The 23,879-nt window shown below is 45.3% G+C and overlaps 1 protein-coding gene across 1 annotated transcript in view; it reads right to left on the minus strand.

Annotated features, from left to right (window-relative positions):
- Window positions 1-257: 257 nt before the first annotated feature.
- The window catches only part of LOC126150100 (leukocyte elastase inhibitor-like), a 58,156-nt gene continuing 34,534 nt past the window's right edge, over window positions 258-23,879 (minus strand). Inside the window, exons 3-5 of the mRNA XM_049915853.1 lie at window positions 21,909-22,304; window positions 10,691-10,968; window positions 258-1,535 (exon numbers count right to left, since the gene is read on the minus strand). Of these exons, the coding sequence (XP_049771810.1) occupies window positions 1,298-1,535; window positions 10,691-10,968; window positions 21,909-22,304 (912 nt within the window). The 3' untranslated portion in view covers window positions 258-1,297. The remainder of the gene's footprint in view (window positions 1,536-10,690; window positions 10,969-21,908; window positions 22,305-23,879) is intronic.

Here is a 23,879-nt window from a genome sequence, read left to right on the forward strand (position 1 = left end):
CTCAACAATTTGGAAATGCTGAAGTGCTTTGCGTCGTCTTGTTATGCACATTCAGTCTCTAATTTGTGCCGAATTTGGAGGCGGCGGCTTTGTGCGCTTTTTCAAACACTTCCATGGTTTAGAATCGTTTTATTTTGTTGATTGGTGTCTTGATGTAGTTTGTTGTTTGAAGGGTTACTATTTTCAGTGCAGTAAGGTATTTTATTAATATAATTTTGTATTCTCCAATGAAAATAAGAATTTATCATGAAGTTTTATTGTGAGTCAATAAATATTTGGAAGTGTCAGTATTTATTTACACTCCATTAAAATTATTCATACATTAAATCTTTGGCTTCGCAGTACCAAAAGCACTGCTCACAACTACTTTGCACATAAGTGATAATACAGTGACAGAGTAAAACTTGTTGCTGGCGACAGAAAACGCCGAAAGTATGGAGTAGGAATGTGGGTCGGTGCTTTCATAACTCAATCGGTAAGATTAATTCAGACTAGAGGGGTGGCTCGGCTCCTGTATGATTGTCACTCCAGCATACAATTTTTATCTAATAGCAACATTACAGGTACCTTGCACTGCAGAGCCTAAGTATTTCTTTTAAATTAACACACTATTCAGCTTCCGATGATAATGAGGGAACACATGAAGTGGTTGCTTTCTGATAATGGACAGGTGGAAAATGGAAGAGTTACATCACTTCAAATTGAAAAGAATTGCGTAACGTAAAGGTATGCGTGACTTACACTCAAGTACTGTCACTGCCGTGGCAAGAGTCATGTTTTGTACTGGAAATTATTTTGACAGTTCAGCTGTCAAAGGATTGTTCAAATAGAAGATTTTTGTGAAGAGTGATAATGTGTACCACTCCCCGGTCAATTGTTTATCTCGCTGTTATTAGCAGAAGTAGTCATGGGATGTGACATCTGGGATAAGGGGAGGAGATGAGAGACATGTTTGCAAGGCGGAAAGTGAAATAGTGGTTAGATTCAGGTATTTGTTCACCAATGCAAGTAGGAACTTTAACACTACAGAGATTTGCATCGTCAAGTTATTCGCCTTATTTCGCAGCTGGACAGTATAATCGCAAGTGCCTTCACTATCTGCAGCTAAATTACGGCGAACAGCTCTTGAGATAAGTGCAGAGATGTAACAGGACGGAGGCCTCGAACAATTCACGTACATGAAGGCCGCGTGTCAACAGAGGGGCAGACGCGGAGAAAGCGCGGCTGGGGAACTCCGTGACCCGCCCGCCGCCGGGTTATCGCTCCTGGATCTGTCTGTGTGAGGGGCGCCGGTGCCTCAGTGGCTGGCGGAGAGTGGGTAGCGCGGGGTGGGCCGCACGACGCTGCCCCAGAAGAGCGGCACGCCGGAGCGGCGGTGCTGCAGCACGAAGAGGAACGGCCGGTCCACGACGAACTTGTAGCTGCTGCCGGAGCGCGACGCCGTCGCCACCGTCGCGGCCGCCGCCTCCGTGCCGGACTCGGTGATGTCCATCACCACGCGGTGCACCACGTCGCTCACGTACAGGGGCGCCGTCCTGCAAGAAGGTTACACAGTGAAGGAGGCGGCTGCCACATTACCGTATCGCGGCACAAGCAGGTCAGAGGAGTAACGCGGCACAAGCAGGTCAGAGGAGTCAAGCCAGAGGAAGCATGCGATGGGGACAGATTAGCAAGAGGAAGGACGAGAGGTAGTATTAGAAGGGACATGCAACGGCAAAGACTAGGAGGAGCGTTGAAAGCGGTAGGCAGAGAAGAGAAAGCAAACAAGTGACAGGCAGAATGAGATTTTCACTGCAGCGGAGTGTGCGCTGGTATGAAATGCCGGTCGGGGTGGCCGAGGGGTTCTAGGCGCTACAGTTTGGAACCGCGCGACCGCTACGGTCGTAGGTTCGAATCCTGCCTCGGGCATGGATGTGTGTGATGTCCTTAGGTTAGTTAGATTTAAGTAGTTCTAAGTTCTAGGGGACTGATGACCTCAGAGGTTAGGTCCCATAGTGCTCAGAGCCATTTGAACCATTTGATATGAAACTTCCTGGCACATTAAAACAATGTGCCAGATGGAGACTCGAACTGGGGATCTTTGCCTTTCTGGGAACAACCCCCAGGCTGTGGCACAGCCATGTCTCCGCAATATCCTTTCTTTCGGGAGTGCTAGTTCTGCAAGGTTCGCAGGAGAGCTTCTGTAAAGTTTGGGAGGTAGGAGACGAGGTACTGGCAGAAGTAAAGCTGTGAGGACGGGGCGTGAGTCGTCCTTCGGTATCTCAGTTGGTAGAGCACTTGCCGGGAAAGGCAAAGGTCCCGAGTTCGAGGCCCGGTCCGGCACACAGTTTTAATCTGCCAGGAAGTTTCAAGTGACAGGCAAGTGGAAGATAAGTCGCTCTAGATAACTGTGTGCAGAAACGCATTATCATTCTCACTGCTGAGCGAGTCCAGCCCCCTTTGTTCCGAAGTGGCGCCGCGTCGGCCTCTTGTGTGTTACTGAGCTGTGCTTCGAATATCTAATCCAGTTTGGCGGCCCTACTCTGTGATGTTCAGTCGCTCTGCTGGTCGGTTCTGTAGGTGAGGCCACAGAGCATTGGAGTTACCGCAACCGAGCCCCTGTGCAATTCTGTAAGCTGTTCGGTAGCGCGTCGGTACCGAGGTGGGCCAGTGCCGTATCGGCGCCTCTCCCCACGCCAGCCAATCTAAGACAAGTTACCATAACTGCGGGCATGCTCACTCGCCAACGGGTACCCTAACGGCGCACCACAGTAAGCACAGAGTGTCACAACCAAAATAGCTACCCGACGACTACCAGACACGGTATTCCCCTTACTGTTTCCCAAAAGTGTGTTTACACTGAGCAGTATTGGTTATATAAGATAAAACCGGAAATGGTGGAAGAAAATGAGAAGTTTATTACCTTGACGTGAAACTGATATGGCTCCACGTATTGCCGTTCTGTGTCTGTTGTTTACATGTTCTACGTGTATTTGAAACAAAACCAGTATGCAGTGAGGCACTCTATTATTGACTGGTTTCAGCCAGTATGGCATTCCTCAGAATCACTGTTAAAAACTTGATGACATGACTTCAACTAATTTAGTCATTTCAGGATTTGCTAAATATACATACCGTCGTGTGCAAAGGGATGGCTGCAGTTCTGTGATGGGCTCCAATGTACTACTGCGTTTCCTGACCCACGTAACAGGCTGCCTTCCTCCTCAGTCACTACTTAGCCACAAAGTTACTCACAGGCACTTCAGAAGGGTTGACTCATCCCACAGATTATGTTGGCAAATTCCATGGCGCCGCATTTCCTCTAACTGCCGTGCCCACTTTCGTTGCTCTTGCCTTCTCCGTGACATTACCATGCTCACCATGTCCACTTCCACGATTCTCAGCTTAAATTCATACATAATACATTACTGGCCATTAAAATTGCTACACCACGAAGATGCCGTTCTACAGACGCGACATTTAACCAACAAGAAGAAGATGCTATGATATGCAAGTGATTAGCTTTTCAAGGCATTCATATAAGGTTGGCGCCGGTGGCGACACCTACAACGTGCCGACAAGAGGAAAGTTTCCAACCGATTTCTCATACACAAACAGCAGTTAACCAGCGTTGCCTGGTGAAACGTTGTTGTGATGCGTCGTTGTGATGCGTCGTGTAAGGAGGAGAAATGCGTACCATCATGTTTCCGACTTTGATAAAGGCCGGATTGTAGCCTATCGCGATTGTGGTTTATCGTATCGCGACAGTGCTGCTCGCGTTGATCGGAATCTAATGACTTAGCAGAATATAGAATCTGTGCGTTCAGGAGGGTAATACGGAACGCCGTGTTGGATCCCAACCGCCTCCTATCACTAGCAGTCGAGATGACAGGCATCTTATCCGCATGGCTGTAACGGATCGTGCAGCCACGTCTCGATCCCTGAGTTAACAGATGGGGACGTTTGCAAGACAACAACCATCTGCACGAACAGTTCGACGACGTTTGCAGCAGCATGGACTATCAGCTCTGAGACCGTGGTTGCGGTTACCCTTGACGCTGCATCACAGACAGGAGCGCCTGCGATGGTGTTCTCAACGACGAACCTGGGTGCACCAATGGCAAAACATTTTTTCGGATGAATCCAGGTTCTGTTTACAGCATCATGATGGTCGCATCCGTGTTTGGGACATCGCGGTGAACGCACATTGGAAGCGTGTATTCGTCATCGCCATACTGGCATACCATCCGGCGTGATGGTATGTGGTGCCATTGGTTACACGTCTGTCACCCCTTGTTCGCATTGACGGCACTTTGAACAGTGGAGGTTACATTTCAGATGTGTTACGACCTGTGGCTCTACCCTTCATTCGATCCCTGCGAAACCCTACGTTTCAGCAGAATAATGCACTGCCGCATGTTGCAGGTCCTGTACGGGCCTTTATGGATACAGAAAATGTTTGACTGCTGCCCTGGCCAGCACGGTCTCCAGATCTATCACCAATTGAAAACGTCTGGTCAATGGTGGCCAAGCAACTGGCTCGTCACAATACGCCAGTCACTACTCTTGATGAACTGTGGTATCGTGTTGTAGCTGCATGGGCAGCTGTACCTGTAAACGCCGTCCAAGCTCTGACTCATTGCCCAGGCGTATCGAGGCCGTTATTATGGCCATAGGTGGTTGTTCTGGGTACTGATTCCTCAGGATCTATGCACCCAAACTGCGTGAAAATGTAATCACATGTCTGTTCTAGTATAACATATTTGTCCAATGAATATCCGTTTATCGTCTGCATTTCTTCTTGGTGTATCAATTTTAACAGCCAGTAGTGTATTTATGAATTCATGTTTTGCTTGGACGGGTTCCAGTGATTCTTCAATAAAACAATCACTACATCCAATACGAAGAATCATTGAATATTTTTTTCGTAACAAATCGTCTCTGCAATTAAAGCACATCGAAATGAATGAAGGGTCCTACTGGCACCTCACCACCTCTTGGTAGAGGAGACGAAAGATTGGCAGGCGGACCGATCGGCAACAGGCCTCAGTAGCTTACATAACAGCAACTCCAGCTACCGAACCGAAAATGGCGTCACTAGCGATGCTACCTACGGAACCGAACGGTATGGACGATACAGAATAGGGCTAACAGCAAAGTGACTGGCGAGTCATCCCCCTCCAGCGAGTGATTCCTCCTCCAACTCAGTATCATGGCTTGGCTGTAGCCTTTGATTCACTTTATCAGCAATCTATTACGTGGCTTCTCTTCGACTACTACATCAAATTATAAGTGATATCACCTTCACTCACTGACATTGTAGAGGCCTCACTGTTTCTGTAATCAACCTGATATCTGCATTTCGTTCATCTCCTTAATATTGCGCTCTTTTTCAAATTACCGTTTGTTTATTACTGCAACTGCTACTCGTTTCATGGTTATTACTGTGATTGTTTTGTTATTACGGTTCTTAAGAATGTCGAAAAGAAAGAATGCTGAAAAGTGCATTTTTAGTGACGAGTGGGAGATGAAGTACTGCTTTGTAAACAATTTGATGAAAATCCCAATGTTTAACGAATAAAAAAAAAGATGCTTAAATCCAAACTAAGGTAACAACCTCTCCCAATAAGAGCAGTTTTGAAAGTCACGCCACGAGATAGCTACCCAAAGTTCAGACTTCACTCTTGAAATCTTCTTCAGGTCCATATATATTTGCCAAGTAACATTTTCTTCAATGGAGTACATTAAATGCACTCAGCTTAAGTGGTGCAGTGAGCCATTGGAACCTTAACATCGTTTTGGTACAGTGCATTGCAGAACTTGTCAAGACGAAGATAAATAAATTTAACGTAAATATTTGTATATCTGAATGTAAGTACGACAGAGACAAATAACTGAATAAAAATCAAAGTTTTAATAGATTGTCTTACAACCTTTACACATACAGAATACGCAGAGCTCAGGGCCCACGGCGACGGACCGTCGCACCTTCAGGTTGCTATCGCCACTGGCTGGTCTCATCTTTCTCTGCCTTCCTCTGTATACTACGGGAAGGAAGGGTTCACACGCTGGCTGCACTAAAAGAAACTATTCGGTTACATATCACACATCTCGCAGCCTCAACAGTTTTATGACGAATGCCTGCCATTTCGTTAACGGCCATAGTTATTGCGATATTTCTATTTTGAGCATGTACTGTGCGAAATTCGGATACTTTGCCATGAAAAACCGGGATCGCCACGAGTTTCCATTTGGTGCATACTAAACCATATAATGCTGCGTACAAAATGGTGCTAACAATGGAATGTTTCTGTGAAGTGGAGACGAGATCTGTATCGATCGTGGGTCTCGAGAAAATCGATTGTATGTAGTGCACTTCGTCCGATCGTGCATGCAAGTGGTAGAGTTCAAGTGAAATAAGCGTAACAGCTCCACTATCTCATGGTTCTGAGACACCGGATTGAATTTTTGTCAAATGATGGAATGCATAGCGGAGGGTGTTTTGCTATGTAGCTAAAAGCAAAACTTTATCTATTGCGATATACAGTACGAGTGACTACAGATGTTTTCAGTGAAAAAATGTATTTGAAGTGCTACCATAGATGATGAAATTAGTATTAGTGTGGATATGTAATAACACAACTGAAGGAATCATATGTTTATTTTTATAATGAGCTTGAGCTTTTCATGTCCGCAATTTATCACTAATAGACTGTTTCAGGATTCTGTTGCAATTGCAGCTGCATTATCACGTCAGTGAAGAAAAATTGTGTGAACCCCGCTGTGTTTTTGGAAAATAAGCTAATTTTGACAAGCAACAACAAAAGAGGAAAAATGGTGAACAAGACAGACGAAAACAGGTTGTTACAGTTGTTTGAATTTCAGCGTAATCCTGTACCCATTGCATTGATAATAAGCGGCTGACTTAAATTATTGGTCGCGCTGACGTAATGCGCTAAAACGATTGCTTACCGACTCGCTAGCTGTGGATTACAAGTTCTGCGTGGTAGGCGTTTGTGTGGGGCTTTTCCTGTAGAGCTACACCTTCCCTGCCGCACTGTCCCGTCCGCAACGTAGTCCCACCATTACCGTTATAGCCTCCCCTAACCCTCCGTCTGTGCAACTGGGAGCACTAATATTGCACGCACTTTACCAAATAAAGCCCCATGACGTTACTTCAAGTAGACACTGACTTACGATTTCGGAGCCGTGTGTGGAAGGAATCTGCCATAACCTTGTCAAATGAATGATCCCATTATTAGAGTGGTCTGGGGATTCCAGATAAAATAGAAGTTATAGTAGCTGTGTAGGTTTTTTAATATTCTTCTTACTGTATAGTCCAGTGTTCTATTTAGAATACTTATGTTTTACAAATTGACTAAAAACTTCTGTGCAATAGCAATGGTACAGTGCCACAAAAGCGGGGTTACTAAATATGGTTTTCCGAAATGCTTTCATCAAAGAAGACTAAGTAAATCTTCCTGAATCCGATGTAAGAACAGCTGCAAACATAGATGACTTTGGATTAAATATCTTTGGTGTAGCAAAGCAACTAGATCACTTAATAAAACCGAGTCTCGTGGGCCAAAATGTGTACCAGTTATGTTCCTAAGTAACTGATACATAAATTAATAGCTACTTACTTAGCAGTCATACACAACCGCTCACTCGACAAAAGATCCGTACCTACACTACACAGGTCACACCAATGCTCAAGAGAAGAAATAGGAGTAATCCACCGAATTTCAGACTCACGTCAATGACAAGATTAGTTTGGAGCAGGATTTTGGAACGTATATTTTGTTCCAACATTATGAATTACCTCTAACGAAACGATCTATTGACGTACAGCGAGGATTCAGGAAAGATCGTCCTTGTGAAACAACTAGCTCTTTACTCTCAGGAAATAAGAGAGCTATAGACAGGGTGCTGTCAAACTGATCCCAGATTTCTATGTTTGCAAAAGTCTTTCGATACCGTTCCTGAGAAACGGCTTACAAAGAAATTGCGTCCCTACGGAGTATTGTCTGGACTAAGGGAAAAAACACACAAAAAAGTCTCGGGTTATGCGAGTAGATTCAAGGTTTCCTCTCAGTAAGATCACAGTTCGTAGTAACTGGCGGAAAGCCATCTAGGGAAACTAAGCGATATCCAGCGTTCCCCAAGAAAGTGTTAAAGGCCGTCCAGTGTACCTGATCGACATACACTTGTAAGCTGTTTATGTTTTCTTATTGGTAACGCCACGTGGCGCTCTGTATGAAAATCACTGGCTGTGCTGTGTGCAGTCTGTTGCTAGTTTGCATTGTTGTCTGCCATTGTGGTGTTGGGCAGCGGCAGCTGGATGTGAACAGCGCGTAGCGTTGTGCAGTTGGAGGTGAGCCGCCAGCAGTGGTGGATGTGGGGAGAGAGATGGCGGAGTCTTGAAATTTGTTAGACTGGATGTCATGAACTGATATATATATATATATATATATATATATATATAACTATTAAGGTAAATACATTGTTTGTTCTCTACAAAAATCTTTCATTTGCTAACTATTCCTATCAGTAGTTAGTGCCTTCCGTAGTTTGAATCTTTTATTTAGCTGGCAGTAGTGGCACTCGCTGTATTGCAGTAGTTCGAGTAACCAAGATTTCTGTGAGGTAAGTGATTTGTGAAACGTATAGGTTAATGTTAGTCAGGGCCATTCTTTTGTAGGGATTTTTGAAAGTCAGATTGCGTTGCGCTAAAAATATTGTGTGTCAGGTTAAGCATAGTCCTGTATAAATTGTTCAAAGGGGACGTTTCACACTATTTAGGAGACAATCTGAGCAGCCCTCTTAGATTGTTTGCAGATATCTTTTACCCTGCTCTAAGGACATCACACGATCGAAAGACCACTGACAGGATATTTGTGTGGTATTTGACCCTTAACAGGGGAACCTCGTTTTTTATTGTCGCGGGAAAGAGTGAGACGCGAGTTGGGTGGCACCGATTAAAGCAAATGCATTTTTCGTCGCAACAAGATGTTTTCACGAAATTTCTCCTCCGCTTGTGGAAATATTCTGCTGAATAACCTAGGTGCAGACAAATGATCATCGCAATAAAGTAAGAGTTCCGACAGCTTTCTCATGGAAATATTTAAATTTCACAAGTCGCGACTTGGTCGTGAATTGAAACAGTGATCCAAGAAGTGTATAATGAATTCCTTTTATTTCCGCCAATGATCACAAAACTTGTGGTCCTTAGAATACCGGTTTCGGCCAGCGACAGGATTAGATACCAGTTTTGTAACGTGTCTCAATGTAATAAAGCTATAGCGGCATCGCCACAATATACACACAAAATCAGCTACTTATCGTGGCATATATGGTGTAAACTAGGTTACAGTTCTAGCTGCCGTACTGTCTCCATCGCTGTTACTCTTAACAGTAGGCACATTATGACTGAAGTGTGACCTGCTTCACACCATATTTTAAATCCATGCGAAGATAATAAGCTGATTTTGTGTGTATTTGGTGACGATGCCACAACGGGTTTATTCTATTAGTACAACGTAAAAACAGACCTGAAGATGGTCATTGTTGACCGATACCAGTAGTCTGGGGCCCAAACTTTTTGTGATCATTGGCGGAAATAAAAGAAATATTGAAGTGTTCTTTTATCCTGTACTCTGTTCGAAAGTGGAAATGTAGGGAAATGGTGTGAAAGTGGATCTATGAACCTTCTGACAGGCATGTAGGTGTGAACTGCGGAGTAATCGTGTTGCTTTAGACTAGTCCAGTTCGAGTGACAGTGTTTGGAAATTCTAAACATATTATAGCAAGGGTCTCCTACATTCATCATGCAGAGGAACATCTGGTAAGAAATATACCTGCAACCAGTCTGTATGACGAGCAGGTCTTTATCTCACAATACAAATGATGTCCTCGAATTAACGTGTTCAGCGCATTCAGGTATTTTAGTAACAGCTGACTACAAGACACGTTAAGAGCTTGAACTTTCTTTAAAAGATACCGTAGATGTATGAGGACGCACAATTCCCAAGTGCACTGAGAAAATTACAGCTTTTCACTTCCGAGCAAGAGATTATAATAATATTTAGGAGAGAACCAACGAAAGATATGGACCACGGCCTTAACAATTATGACTACATATAAAGACACGAAATTTTTACTACGTACTATGTGTGTACAGTGTTTGGGTTCACAGGAGGTGGGAGGTTGGCAGACAGTGTGCCGAGCCATATTTGTCCTCTTCATTTGATAATTAATGAATGAGAGAGATTCGATAGAGGATAGAAGGGAATGCAGATGATGGTTAAATCTTTTAGGGTGTTAGGCTGCATCGTGTTCAATTTCTTCTTCCATATTCGGCGTTTCGACCTATCTGCACTGATCTTCTGGTGCTACGGGTTAGCTCAACATTGTTCAGTGCTTAGATAGCCGAAGGCTCTAGAAGAATCTGAAAAAGGCCCAGTAGAGTGTTCCGAGCTGTAATTATGCAAGACAAAATTGAAAGGGGCATGGCGCACCGTAACACCCTTCAAGATTTTTACTTTCTATCTTAATAACCACGAAAGACAGCAGACTTAATAGTGGAGGTAATGACCAGTTAGTATACAACAGATTGTGGCAGTTTGGTGTTGGACGTATACAGAGATGGTTTGATATTTTGTACACAGAAACGAGCAACTCCAACACAGTTGGAAAATGGGTCTTTGCTCACCTATTGGGGCTGAGGATGCCGGACAGATCTGCTTTGGAAGCGTCGAACATGTCCGTGACTCCGGCGGCGACGAGAGCGTCGTTGAGGTTGAAGGAAGCTTCGAGTTTCATGCGAGGGACGTAGAAGGGCAGTTCGCTCCAGTCTGCCGAGTCCAGCAGCTGGATCAGCGCCGCTGGAGACAGCTGTTGCTCCAGCCGCGACAGGCCGGACACACCCGGCTGGTCGGGGAGCACCAGGAACAGCGCGAAGTCCTCGTCCTTGTACGGCAGACCCAGCACCTGCGGGACAAAGGTCACGGTCACGAGGGACTGCGCTCGCCGCGACGCAGCCGCACGCGCCGGTACGCTGGTCCGAGGCCGCCTGGAGCTAACCTCAGACGAGCTGCTCACAGTGGTTCACGCAGACGCAAAAGAAAGCTTGTAGTCGTCATCAGGCATTTTAAGGGGGGGTGAAGCAGAGAAGGCATAACTATAACATTTTCTGAAAATGTATTTACATCATTTCCTAAGCTAATTCTCAATGAGTGGTTTAACCCTTTCGTGGGCAAAATTATTGAGCAGTTTTTTTAATGAATGGAGAGCAGATAGTAGTCAACAGGTATATTTATCATACAGAATATCAAATTTGCTCCAACTGTGAAAGTGAGGTCATACAACAATGTGGGAAGTATTCTTCCCACTGCCCTTTCTTGGAGTTAAGTGATAAAAAATAACTTTTTCAATATACGTCATATTTATTTGATAAATTTACTTCTCTTATTACAATGATTGTTCACAATTACTTGCCATGAAATTTTCTGAAACATGGGTCTATGCGAAGTGGTATTTGACAATATGTGCAAACACAGCGAGTGCTCTTTTCCGCAGCTTTGGTACTACGATGACGGCACGTCTAGTAGGTTTCTCCTAAAATGGGTTGATGCTCCCCTACAGCCACACGACGAAAATCTTCAGGTACTTTACCCCTTTTTGCCAGAAAGACAGGTTTTTGTCCACGCCTTTTTTGGGATGAGAAGCCAGCGATCAATTGTCTGGCTAGATGGATCCTGTATGTGAGCTGATCATGCTGTCCACTTTCTCTTTTACTTATTTTCCACACCATAAAACTGTTCACTGCAGCAACGTCCACCATGAAATAAAATATTCTGTGCAACCATTTTACAGAGCATATGCGAATAGCATACCTTTCTCGTAATTGATCAAACTAAACGACACCACCCATTATTTTGTTGTATTCTGCCACAAATTCAGGACAAGAAATATCTGTACTAGTACCATCCTTGTTTTTCCTATTCACTTTGGCTGTTTCTCATGGGTCCTGAATTGAGGACAGGAAAGTGACTGGATGGTTATCCATCCATTTTACTGCAGAAATGGCTCCTTTTGCTTCAAACTGGAATTCTCCTCGTTCCAATTTTATGTTTTCCTCCATAAATTTGGGTAAATCAAGAGTATTTACATTATGCTATAGCTTTGAGGAAAAAAAAAAAATCACAAAATGTCACGCAAACAGCACTGATAGGCTCCTATACAGAGCAACACTCGGCTATACAATGCCTCTGCGCGAAGGTACAGCAAAAACGGCGGGAACTTCCGATTGGAAGTTGTACCCTATACTGTTCACTAGGTGGTAGCACCGTACAGAGGTGGGATTCACAGTTGTGTGAATCCCACGGGACTAGCAGCGAGTTCATTGTAGTGGGAAGCATGTTTCTCACGGCTCACGAAAGGTTTAAGAGCACTTTTCAGTTAGTTCACAGTAATTCTGCGAAGCGCTGTTCACGTAGGACAGTCAATCTGTTAATTACGCCTATATTACAACGAAAATATCAGCTTATCCACTCCTGTTGAGAAACAGCTATGAAGAAAACTGAACAGAAACGCATGTAAAGACATTTGTCACTCTGACTTCGACGACAGTATACCAAAACTACGATAATCATTCCGCGATATTTAGACGCTTCACGTAGTTTCTGGAGGCTAATTTCAGCTTGCTCTCTGCTAACGTAAACTCGCTACTTACGCACTCCATGTTGCAGTAAGAAAATTAGCTAAAGAAAACATTGTTTTCAAAATATGGGATTTTTTTTATAAATTAAGACTGACTTACCAGGAAATACAAAACGTGAAATTAAAGACCCACAATGGCCGCCTTAAGGTGTTGAAGCTCTTCTAACCATCCATCAGGACTCTGGATTTGATAGTTGGTTCCTTCATCATGAAAATACTCCAGCACAATGGTCGCAAAGTGTACTGACTAAGTATCTACAGTAATGAGATCAGATCAGCGTCAGAAGTAACGTCAGGGTAGGAGACCACGGAGTTAACTAGGTTAAAAGAATTCTGCTACCATTGAAGCAAAATAACATCTGACGACCCACGAAGTGACGGGGACATAAAAATCAGACCATCACTGGCAGACAGAGCGCTCCTGGCCAATGTAAGTCCACTAGTATTAACTATCGATCTTAATTTGAGAAAGAAATTTGTGAGAGTGCACGTTTAGAGGCAACGTGTAATTCAGGACGTAGGTTGCAAGTGCTACTTAAGATGGAGAGATGGGTAGAAGGGAAGAATTCTTGTCGGGTCGCCTCGAACCAGGTAGAAGACTGATGACTCAAATACACTCCTGGAAATTGAAATAAGAACACCGTGCATTCATTGTCCCAGGAAGGGGAAACTTTATTGACACATTCCTGGGGTCAGATACATCACATGATCACAATGACAGAACCACAGGCACATAGACACAGGCAACAGAGCATGCACAATGTCGGCACTAGTACAGTGTATATCCACCTTTCGCAGCAATGCAGGCTGCTATTCTCCCATGGATACGATCGTAGAGATGCTGGATGTAGTCCTGTGGAACGGCTTGCCATGCCATTTCCACCTGGCGCCTCAGTTGGACCAGCGTTCGTGCTGGACGTGCAGACCGCGTGAGACGACGCTTCATCCAGTCCCAAACATGCTCAATGGGGGACAGATCCGGATATCTTGCTGGCCAGGGTAGTTGACTTACACCTTCTAGAGCACGTTGGGTGGCACGAGATACATGCGGACGTGCATTGTCCTGTTGGAACAGCAAGTTCCCTTGCCGGTGTAGGAATGGTAGAACGATGGGTTCGATGACGGTTTGGATGTACCGTGCACTATTCAGTGTCCCCTCGACGATCACCAGTGGTGTACGGCCAGTGTAGGAGATCGCTCCCCACACCATGATGCCGGGTGTTGGCCCTGTGTGCCTCGGTCGTATGCAGTCCTGATTGTGGCGCTCACCTGCACGGCGCCAAACACGCATACGACCATCATTGGCACCAAGGCAGAAGCGACTCTCATCGCTGAAGACGACACGTCTCCATTCGTCCCTCCATTCACGCCTGTCGCGACACCACTGGAGGCGGGCTGCACGATGTTGGGGCGTGAGCGGAAGACGGCCTAACGGTGTGCGGGACCGTAGCCCAGCTTCATGGAGACGGTCGCGAATGGTCCTCGCCGATACCCCAGGAGCAACAGTGTCCCTAATTTGCTGGGAAGTGGCGGTGCGGTCCCCTACGGCACTGCGTAGGATCCTACGGTATTGGCGTGCATCCGTGCGTCGCTGCGGTCCGGTCCCAGGTCGACGGGCACGTGCACCTTCCGCCGACCACTGGCGACAACATAGATGTACTGTGGAGACCTCACGCCCCACGTGTTGAGCAATTCGGCGGTACGTCCACCCGGCCTCCCGCATGCCCACTATACGCCCTCGTTCAAAGTCCGTCAACTGCACATACGGTTCACGTCCACGCTGTCGCGGCATGCTACCAGTGTTAAAGACTGCGATGGAACTCCGTATGCCACGGCAAACTGGCTGACACTGACGGCGGCGGTGCACAAATGCTGCGCAGCTAGCGCCATTCGACGGCTAACACCGCGGTTCCTGGTGTGTCCGCTGTGCCGTGCGTGTGATCATTGCTTGTACAGCCCTCTCGCAGTGTCCGGAGCAAGTATGGTGGGTCTGACACACCGGTGTCAATGTGTTCTTTTTTCCATTTCCAGGAGTGTATATTGAAAACGTAACTCGACTGACTTAGTCTTAGTAGTTCTGTACGCAACTGTCTTAGCGATTTTGAACACATTTCTGACAAAAGATGAAACTGAGACACGCATGACGTCACGCTCAGTAACAGTTTCTTCTTCAACAGGTGGAATACAACTCTTGAACTGAGATTACTGACCGTATGGTTACTACGTCTTCCTTACACACGAGAAGTAGCAGTGTTCAAACACTAAGAGAACTGGGCAGTAATTACAGTTGTCTCAGTAAGATGAGACAGCGCATTTACACCAAAGCAGTTGACGCGGCGGAAGGGCACCTACAACCTCTTCCTGTGATGATGCGAAAGCGTGGCGCTGTCTGACATCGAACCCTAGCTTGGTGGCTCTTCAGGCAAAGATGTCGACATAAGCGGAAAATAAAGCCACATCTCAACTTCATGTGAGTAGTGGGGAGGGTTCATGATGTCAACCTGGCACCAAATTTCAGCACGACTCATCCTAGTGCCACCGTCGACCAGTCGCACAGTGTGAAGGTCGCCAGGCTACTGCTAAAACCGTCGGCACACGGACCGTGCATCCGAACGTTGAGCGTTGAGCGTGCCGAGTTTCTGACGTCGTAGCGTGGAATAGCACGTTCGGGAGTCTTTCCGAACGTGCAGAGCAATATCGGGCATGTCAGATATTCTGAGCGTGCGTCTGAGCGTTGACCAATGAGATAGCACAACGCCACCTACGTCACACGCACGCCGTCTCCCTTCAGTACTGAGTTGTGAGGCGCCATACTGGCATTCATTTCAAGCCTATATGTATATATGCCGTTTCTGAGCACCAGCAAATTGAGAATCATTGGGAAACCCGTTGTAAGTTGTGCGATTCGTTTCAATAAAATAATGAGAATCATCATATTCGTGGCAAAAGAATTATTGTAACTTGCGTATTATGAGAGTAGGCTATTTGAAGGCAGCGACACATTGAAGATCCACCCAAAATGCATTGTTCTTGGTACAATTTGTTATAATTAAATTTCAAGCAGTAACATAATTATCTGCTATTAACGTTTTTAGCTAGGGGTAACAATATGATTAACTACAAGGAGCCTACTGTTGGTTTAGCGTAATGAATAGCGTCTCTGTCTAGAAATGAGTATTTGATTGTGCTGTGGTTCGCGTCGTAACACTTCCAACTTTTTTCCTAATATTCGCGTATTTATTAGGTTCTGATACTTTATTATTAGTTTAATATAAGTATACGTTATAATATTTGATGTTATGTAAATATAAGTTCACCTTTTTTTTGACTTTGTTCGATTGGCTTAATCTACAGGACAGCTTGCGCTACTTGTATAAAGATATTTTGCTCCGTTCTCTTTTACGCTTCGTAATTCACAGGTTACAATGATTCTGATACTGGGTAGGAACAGTGATCTAGTAAGACTGACCTTGGGGTTTTACTAAAATGTGGGAATGATGAAATAATGTTTTTCTTATGCGGAGAAGTATTCCAAATTTGTACCGCATTGTTTGTAATGGAACTTTCATAAGCCTGTGTCCTTTTTGATTGGACATGGTACTTTCCTTTTCGTGGACGATGGAGGAAATGTGCGTTTTAACAGAGCTAACGTGGGAATTTCACGCGCGCCCGTTGAGTAAAGAGTGTGATTTACGAACTATCAACATCCCTCAACTGCCGCTGGAGTGCGTTGCGATCGCATTTATCACGTTGGGGCCCACGTACCGTACGCACGAGTCGCATCGTCCCTGAGCGTTCAGCAGCACGTTGAACTTGGCACGTTCAACGTTAACGTTCGACAGCACGGTCCGTCTGCCGACGGCTTTACCCACATTTCAGTCCTCTTGACGCCTCTGCGGTAGACGTCAGAAACGCCACAAGCTCCGTAGAAATCAGTGTGATTATGGGTGGCTGAGAAAACACCCAACTTTCAGAATTGCCACGACAAGCCCTCATGAGATTACGTAAAGAGCGTCAACTAAACCAACTGTTTCATTGGGGCGTTTATTCTCTCATTTCGCGGCCGAAAACATTTGCCACCGCGATGAGCAACAAGACTTTGGTTGGTTGGCTGGTTTAAAAGATGGGGGAGGGACCAAACTGCTTCGGTCATCGGTCCCTTGTTCCGATTAAAATAATTCCACAAGGGTGGGTGTAAAATAATCAAGAACTAAAAAAAACAGCTGGAAGAAAGGAAAAAACAAGAATGACAGAAGGGCAACAAACATTAAAATGGACAAAATCCGATAAGTAAACCACAGAGAGACGCAAGAAACATGAAGAGATCAAAACAAGAGGGCAGATTACCATGGCTGGCTGACCATGTGTTGCAGGGTGGGTGACCTCGCCCAACAGCTGGAGAATGAGCGGAAGTGTAGATCCACATCGACGAAGGATGCGAGAGGTCACAGTGCATGATGGACTCTATGCACCATGTAAAGTGCCCTTCCGAAAGATTTTGAAAAAACGGAGGTCAAACCCTACAGGGGACCGTCACATGAAGACCGAAACGTTAGAGACTCCTTTTAGTCGCCTCTCACGACAGGCAGGAATACCTCAGGCCTATTCTAACCTCCAGACCCGCAGGGGGAAACAAGACTATTGACAGCCTTTGACACTGCTGACACCTCTTGACCTTATAAAAACCTTCGCTAAGGCAATTGTAGGGCCCCAAACACATTGAGCGTGGTAACATCGGTTTGGAATGCAGCATGACGGCAATTTTTGGTTTCATGTACACTTTCGATACATTAGGGATCGTTGAAAACTATTCGACGAAATTAGAACGTGATACAGAGCAGCAAAGTGTACTCATGCATTTTCAGCCCACTTGTTTCGCATCCTGCCGTGACGTGATCACCGACGATACGATATTAATACATGCGTGAATAAATCGACAAAGGTCCCTGTAAGAAACCCAGTGCGGCAAAAGCCTCGGTGGCACCCACACACCCCTACTGAGAATTTTAAAGAGTATGCCTTTACACAGACTACCTGTGAAGCAGTCCTACGCGCCCTCATGTTGGAATAGGGGTGTCAAGGGGTTGTCTGCTTGCAGGAGCCAAAGTCTACTTCTCAGGTTGTCTCCGTGAAGGTTTATTTCTAAAACTCTCAGTGAAGGCTTGTAGGCGCCGCAGAGGGTTGTGCCTTAGTGGCTGTCTTAGGGGCCCCTTTGTCGTTTTATTTACAGATGTGTTATGTTGCACACTCAATGATTACGCCACGGGAGGCTGTGGAGATGCGGGCTGAAATTCATGAACACCGTTTGCTGCTTCGTATCAAGTTAGAACTTCGTCAAATGGTATTGGACGATCCCTAGTATTTCGGACCTGTAAATGAAAGCAAAAATTGCAGTCGAACTGCACTCCAAATGGGTGCGATTACATTCAACGGGGATGCAGCCGTACAATGTCTTTAACGAAGGCGTGAAACGTCCTCAAAAACGCGCTGCGAGTTGTCCCACCGCTAAATTTGTAAGAATTAACGCCCCAAGGAAAGGAGTCGTTTTGTGACGCTCTTTACATATCCTGAGGCCTCTTCGTGTCGATTCTAAGAGCCGATGTGTCTGAAAAGTTTTTCTCCACCACTCATAGTAAACCTGTGTGATCTCAACGCTGGTCGTCGTGGTTCTTACCTCCGTGACAGAGACATCAAGAGAAGGGGTGCGACGTGCGTAAGAGGCGGTCTGACAACCTTACCACCGTCTGACATGTCCACGGTGGCGCTGGGAGTTTTTTTTTTGGTGGGGTTTAAGGGCGCTCAACTACTGAGGACATTAGCGCCCAGTCACAGTTGTTAGAGCACATGGAATCTAGTAAAACTCAAGGGGAGGGGGGACACCAGAAAGTCCTGACAAAGATGCAGATAAAATACGTAAAAAGTTAGATGTCTTTGGACAAGCCAGTCAAAGTTATAAAACGCAGAACACGAGCAGCCGCTCGAGCGTCATCAGCTAAAATATCCGGTAAAGTAGATGGCAGGTACAGGACAACACGAGATTGACTAAAGCGGGGACACGACAATGAAACATGGCGCACTGTTAATGCTTGACCACAAGGGCACTGCGGGGCTGGGTCACCGGAGAGCAGGTAGCGGTGGCTAAACCGGCAATGCCCAATCCGCAACCTGGTCAGAAGGACCTCTTCTCGCCGAGATGGTCGGGAGGAGGTTGTCCAAGCAGTTGGGAACGGTTTTACTGCCCGGAGCTTGTTACCTTGGAGGGATGACCAAGCATCCCACCACAACGACACAAGCCTCTTACAAACAACCCCACGAACGTCAGATGACGGGACACAATGGGAGGCTGGCCGAGGCAGGACGACTGCAGCCTTGGCTGCAGCATCAGCAGCCTCATTCCCAGGCACTCCTACATGTCCGGGAACCCACAGAAAGCCGACAGGAGAACCATTATCGGCGAAAGAATGGAGGGACTGCTGGATCCGTTGCACCAAGGGATGGACCGGATAGGGAGCTCCAAGGCTCTGAAGAGCACTGAGTGAATCAGAGCAGAGTACATACGATGAATGGCGGAGGCGGCGGGCATACTGAACGGCCTGATACAGAGCAAAAAACTCGGCCGTAAAGCTGGAAGCGCTGGGAGAATTATTGTGAAATTTGGTTTCAGTATGGCATCAGTAGTAGTAGTAGTTTTCAGTCCAGACTAGTTTGCTGCAGCTCATGATACTCTATCCTGTGCAAGCTGCTTCATCTCCGAGAAACTACTGCAACCCACGTCCTTCTGAATCAGTGTATTCATCTCTTTGTCTCCCTCTACGATTTTTACCCTCCACGCTTCCCTCCAGTACTGAACTGGCGGGCCCTTCATGCCTCAGAACATGTCCTACCGACCGATCCCTTCTTCCAGTCAAGTTGTGCCACAAATTCCTCTTCTCCCAATTCTGTTCAGTACCTCCTCATTAGTTATGTGATCTACCCACCTCATCTTCAGCATTCTTCTGTAGCACCACATTTCGAAAGCTTCTATTCTCTTGTCTGAACTATTTATCGTCCATGTTTCACTTCCATACATGGCTACACTCCATACAAATTCTTTCTGGAAGACTTCCCGATAAATCTATACTAGATGTTAACAAATTTCTCTTTTCCAGAAGCACTTTCCATGCCATTGCCAGTGTACATTTTATGTCTCCTCTACTTCAACCATAATCAGTTATTTTGGTCTCCAAAACAGCAAAGCTCATTTACTACTTTAAGTGTCTCATTTCCTAATCTAATTCCTCAGCATCACCTGATTAAATTCGACTCCATTCCATTATCCTTGTTTTGTTTTTGTTGATACTTGTGTCATGAAAAATGTCAATTTGATACTTCAAGCTGTTTCAAACTTTACGCGGTTATATGATGGCGTGTAGCAATTCCTTCTCTGCAGCACAATGCAGATTCCGTTATGAGAGAACCAGTGGCGACCTACAAAGAATGCCGTTAAGTTAAATAGGTTCTATAATTTCTTTCTCAAGGCTAATGGAGCCATGAAGTTGAGAAATCGGCTCTGCAATTTCTTTCTCACTGCACTGTCTTTACAGAACGAAGTATACTTATTAACTACAGTTCGAAAGGATCTGATATTGCCTCATATCCAGTCGATCAATAGCATGGTTTGCTGACAAGGTTCGTGGTAAACCACCTTACGTGTTTTTATTTCGTTCTAGTGATACGGACTGTTTGCCTAAGTTTCTGCTTTGGTTGTACGATTGTGTGCACCCAGCAAACGATCGTTAGTCCGACATTTAACTTGTTGGTCTTGTTGAGAAATATTCCTCTTCTTATGGTCACAGTACCGCTGAATACAGCAACACGGTAACTGAAGATGGAGTTTAGATAGAACTACGAGTGAAATGTCGACCTGCACAATAATCGGAATAATAATGTAGCTATGAAATTTCATTTGCAATACTACCCTACGTTTTATCTTTAGCGTTCCTGTCGCTATATCCAGCACTGAAGACTGGAGATATGAACCAATCTGAAGTTTTAGGGAGGCAGAATGCGAGTTGCTACGGTGGTATCAGCCGTTCACAACACCATGACCACGTGGTCTCACTGTGAGTCGAAGCTGCTGCTCTGGTACTGACATTTCCAGCATGTGGAGGATTTCTCACAGACCTGGAACAGTAGTTACGAACTACTGCGTACATAGCAAGACGACACCATTACAATTCCTGCTGCCGGATGTTTAAAACCAATCAACACTTGCAATGCGGATAACTAACGCTACATGTTTTTCCAAGTTTGTCACGAATTGGTAACTGGGAGGATTCAATTAATCCACGTTTCCACAGAACACTCAATTCATCATTCCAGTTCTTGATTCATTTGTAGATAGGTATACCCTCAACGAACAGTGCCATGGAATGTAAATACTAAAACTTCCTGGCAGATTAAAACTGTGTGCCCGACTGAGACTCGAACTCGGGACCTTTGCCTTTCGCGGGCAAGTGCTCTACCATCTGAGCTACCGAAGCACGACTCACGCCCGGTACTCACAGCTTTACTTCTGCCAGTATCTCGTCTCCTACCTTCCAAACTTTACAGAAGCTCTTCTGCGAACCTTGCAGAACTAGCACTCCTGAAAGAAAGGATATTGCGGAGACATGGGTTAGCCACAGCCTGGGGGATGTTTCCAGAATGAGATTCTCACTCTGCAGCACTTGCCCGCGAAAGGCAAAGGTCCCCAGTTCGAGTCTCGTCCGGGCACACAGTTTTAATCTACCAGGAAGTTTCATATCAGCGCACACTCCGCTGCAGAGTGAGAATCTCATTCTGGAATGTAAATACTGTTCTGAAGTTTAGTGATTTGCTGTTTGTAGAGAAATTAGCATCTGATTTCTAGCTACCAATAACAGCTTGAGACAGTCAAGTTGAGTAATGCTGTTAAAATACTGAGTGAGATTTTTATATTTCCGTAGGCATGCCTTTTTATACTTCCTCTGTGGCGAAATACCACCGCACAGGGGAAAACTATGCTGCTAGATGTGATATTTCTCCATCTAAGCCAATACTTGTTCCGGTAAGACCAAAATACGACGTTTTAGTGTAAACTAACGTAGGAAAAGCATTGTAAAACAGCGGCGTTTGATGTGACTGACCAGAGTTGTGCTGAATAGGCAGACGTAGATTACTTCTAGATCCAGTTGCTTGTCGAAACGTACCTGGCATCCGATTACTTCGTCATAGGCAAAGAGGGCGGACGACTCCTGGAACATCATGTCGACCTCAAACGCCTCCGTCTCGCTGACGGTGAAGCGCGCCCTGCGCGTGGCGTTGACCTTGAACTGCTCGTTCCAGGCGCCGTTGAAGTAGAGGGCGCTGGCCACGGCGAGCACGGTGTCCGCGCCCAGGGGCTGCTCCAGCATCCTGGGGATCTTGGAGCGCGTCTTGTCCGACACCCACTGGTTGATGATGGTTGTCGCCTCTGTCGGGTGGCCGGCGAAGTCCACGGCGAGCACTTCCGAAGACAGGACGTTCCTCACGGTCTGCTCGTAGATGGGACTGAGAGAGACCCTCTTGTCCAGGACGACAGCGTTCGCCAAGCTTGCCGTCACCGCCTGCAGGGAAACCCACACTTTGCTTTAGAGAAACCGAGAACGTTCTGGAACTTAACGGTCTGAAATTTTGCCGGAGCTCATGTTTACTATTTTAATCGGTGGACCGATGGAGAGAAGACCAGTCACGTTAAAATAATAAATGCTTCGAAAAATACTTATTGGACATATACGGTTTAGAGCTATATGTTTTAGACGAAACTGGCTCACGATCAGTGTACGTCGACAGCTTATGAAGCCTGAATTACCGTAGTAAATTCTCGGCGGAAAAATGACCCTGTAGTACCACGAAAAAGGCAAATATAATACTCTTTCAAAGACTGGCGAAAGTGAGGAACCACCTGCCCCAAACCTCATCCCATGTTCAAGAAAAATTTTTTGTGCTCCGACTGGAACGTTTTCCGCTGGTTCCCTTCTTTGATGTGGTACATCAGGTTGCGCTGCTTAAGTAAAGCTAATTCTGCAAATCAGTTCAGTTCTTACAGTTCATTTACATCATGAGAAGCATTTACGTACACTGACATATAAACAACAAATAAGTACACTCAAGTTTCACACAAAATCGTTAGCATCATATTTTTTCTGGATACTTCTACCTATTGATCGCTTTTCATGGAAACACCCGGCTTACGATTTTTGTCTTGAGGGGATTATGACGTCAAAGGAGCAGACTTTGAGCAGGAGAGGCACCACAGGACATTTTAATTTCCACTGTGTCTACTTTTACAAATAAATTCACAAAACTTTGTCAGCATGACTTAGAAGGATTCAGGATTCACACTTACAACAGTGGAAGTTCAAACGAACAGAATTTTCCAAATCTATTAAAAACTGTGCTAAAATTGAGGTGGTGGTGTTGCGGTCTTCAGTCCTGAGACTGGTTTGATGCAGCTCTCCATGCTACTCTATCCTGTGCAAGCTTCTTCATCTCCCAGTACCTACTGCAACCTACATCCTTCTGAATCTGCTCAGTGTATTCATCTCGTGGCCTCCCTCTACGATTTTTACCCTCCACGGTGCCCTCCAATACTAAATTGGTGATCCCTTGATGCCTCATAACATGTCTTACCAACCGATCCCTTCTTCTAGTCAAGTTGTGCCACAAACTTCTCTTCTCCCCAGTTCTATTCAACACCTCCCCATTAGTTCTATTGAGGTAATTAACTATAAAATTTGAGTTTTTCTAAACATGAAGTTAAAATCTAACAGATCATTTTTTCCATAAATTCTAGAGTTTCATGCACCTCTAAGTATGGTTTGTATGCTGTGCAAACTTCATCGAAGAACCTCTCTTACTGATGAAGGAAAGTGTACTTGTAGCAACACATGCAGCCAATACCAAGTGCAAAAAAATTATTTTGTTATGTTTTTGAACTTTTACTGCTACGAGTGTCCACTGCTGTTAGTGTGATTCCTGAATCCTTCCTGGTCATTCTGACAAAGTTTTATGAATTTGTGAAACTATAGACAGTGGAAATTAAAATGTCCTGTGGTGCCTCTCCTGCTCCAAGTCAGCCCGTTTGACGTCCTACCTCCCTTAATTGAGTGAAAACGTTATTAGAAATATTTTACTGAATT

This window comes from Schistocerca cancellata, chromosome 2 (genome assembly GCF_023864275.1).
Source record: "Schistocerca cancellata isolate TAMUIC-IGC-003103 chromosome 2, iqSchCanc2.1, whole genome shotgun sequence".
Lineage (NCBI taxonomy): Eukaryota > Metazoa > Arthropoda > Insecta > Orthoptera > Acrididae > Schistocerca > Schistocerca cancellata.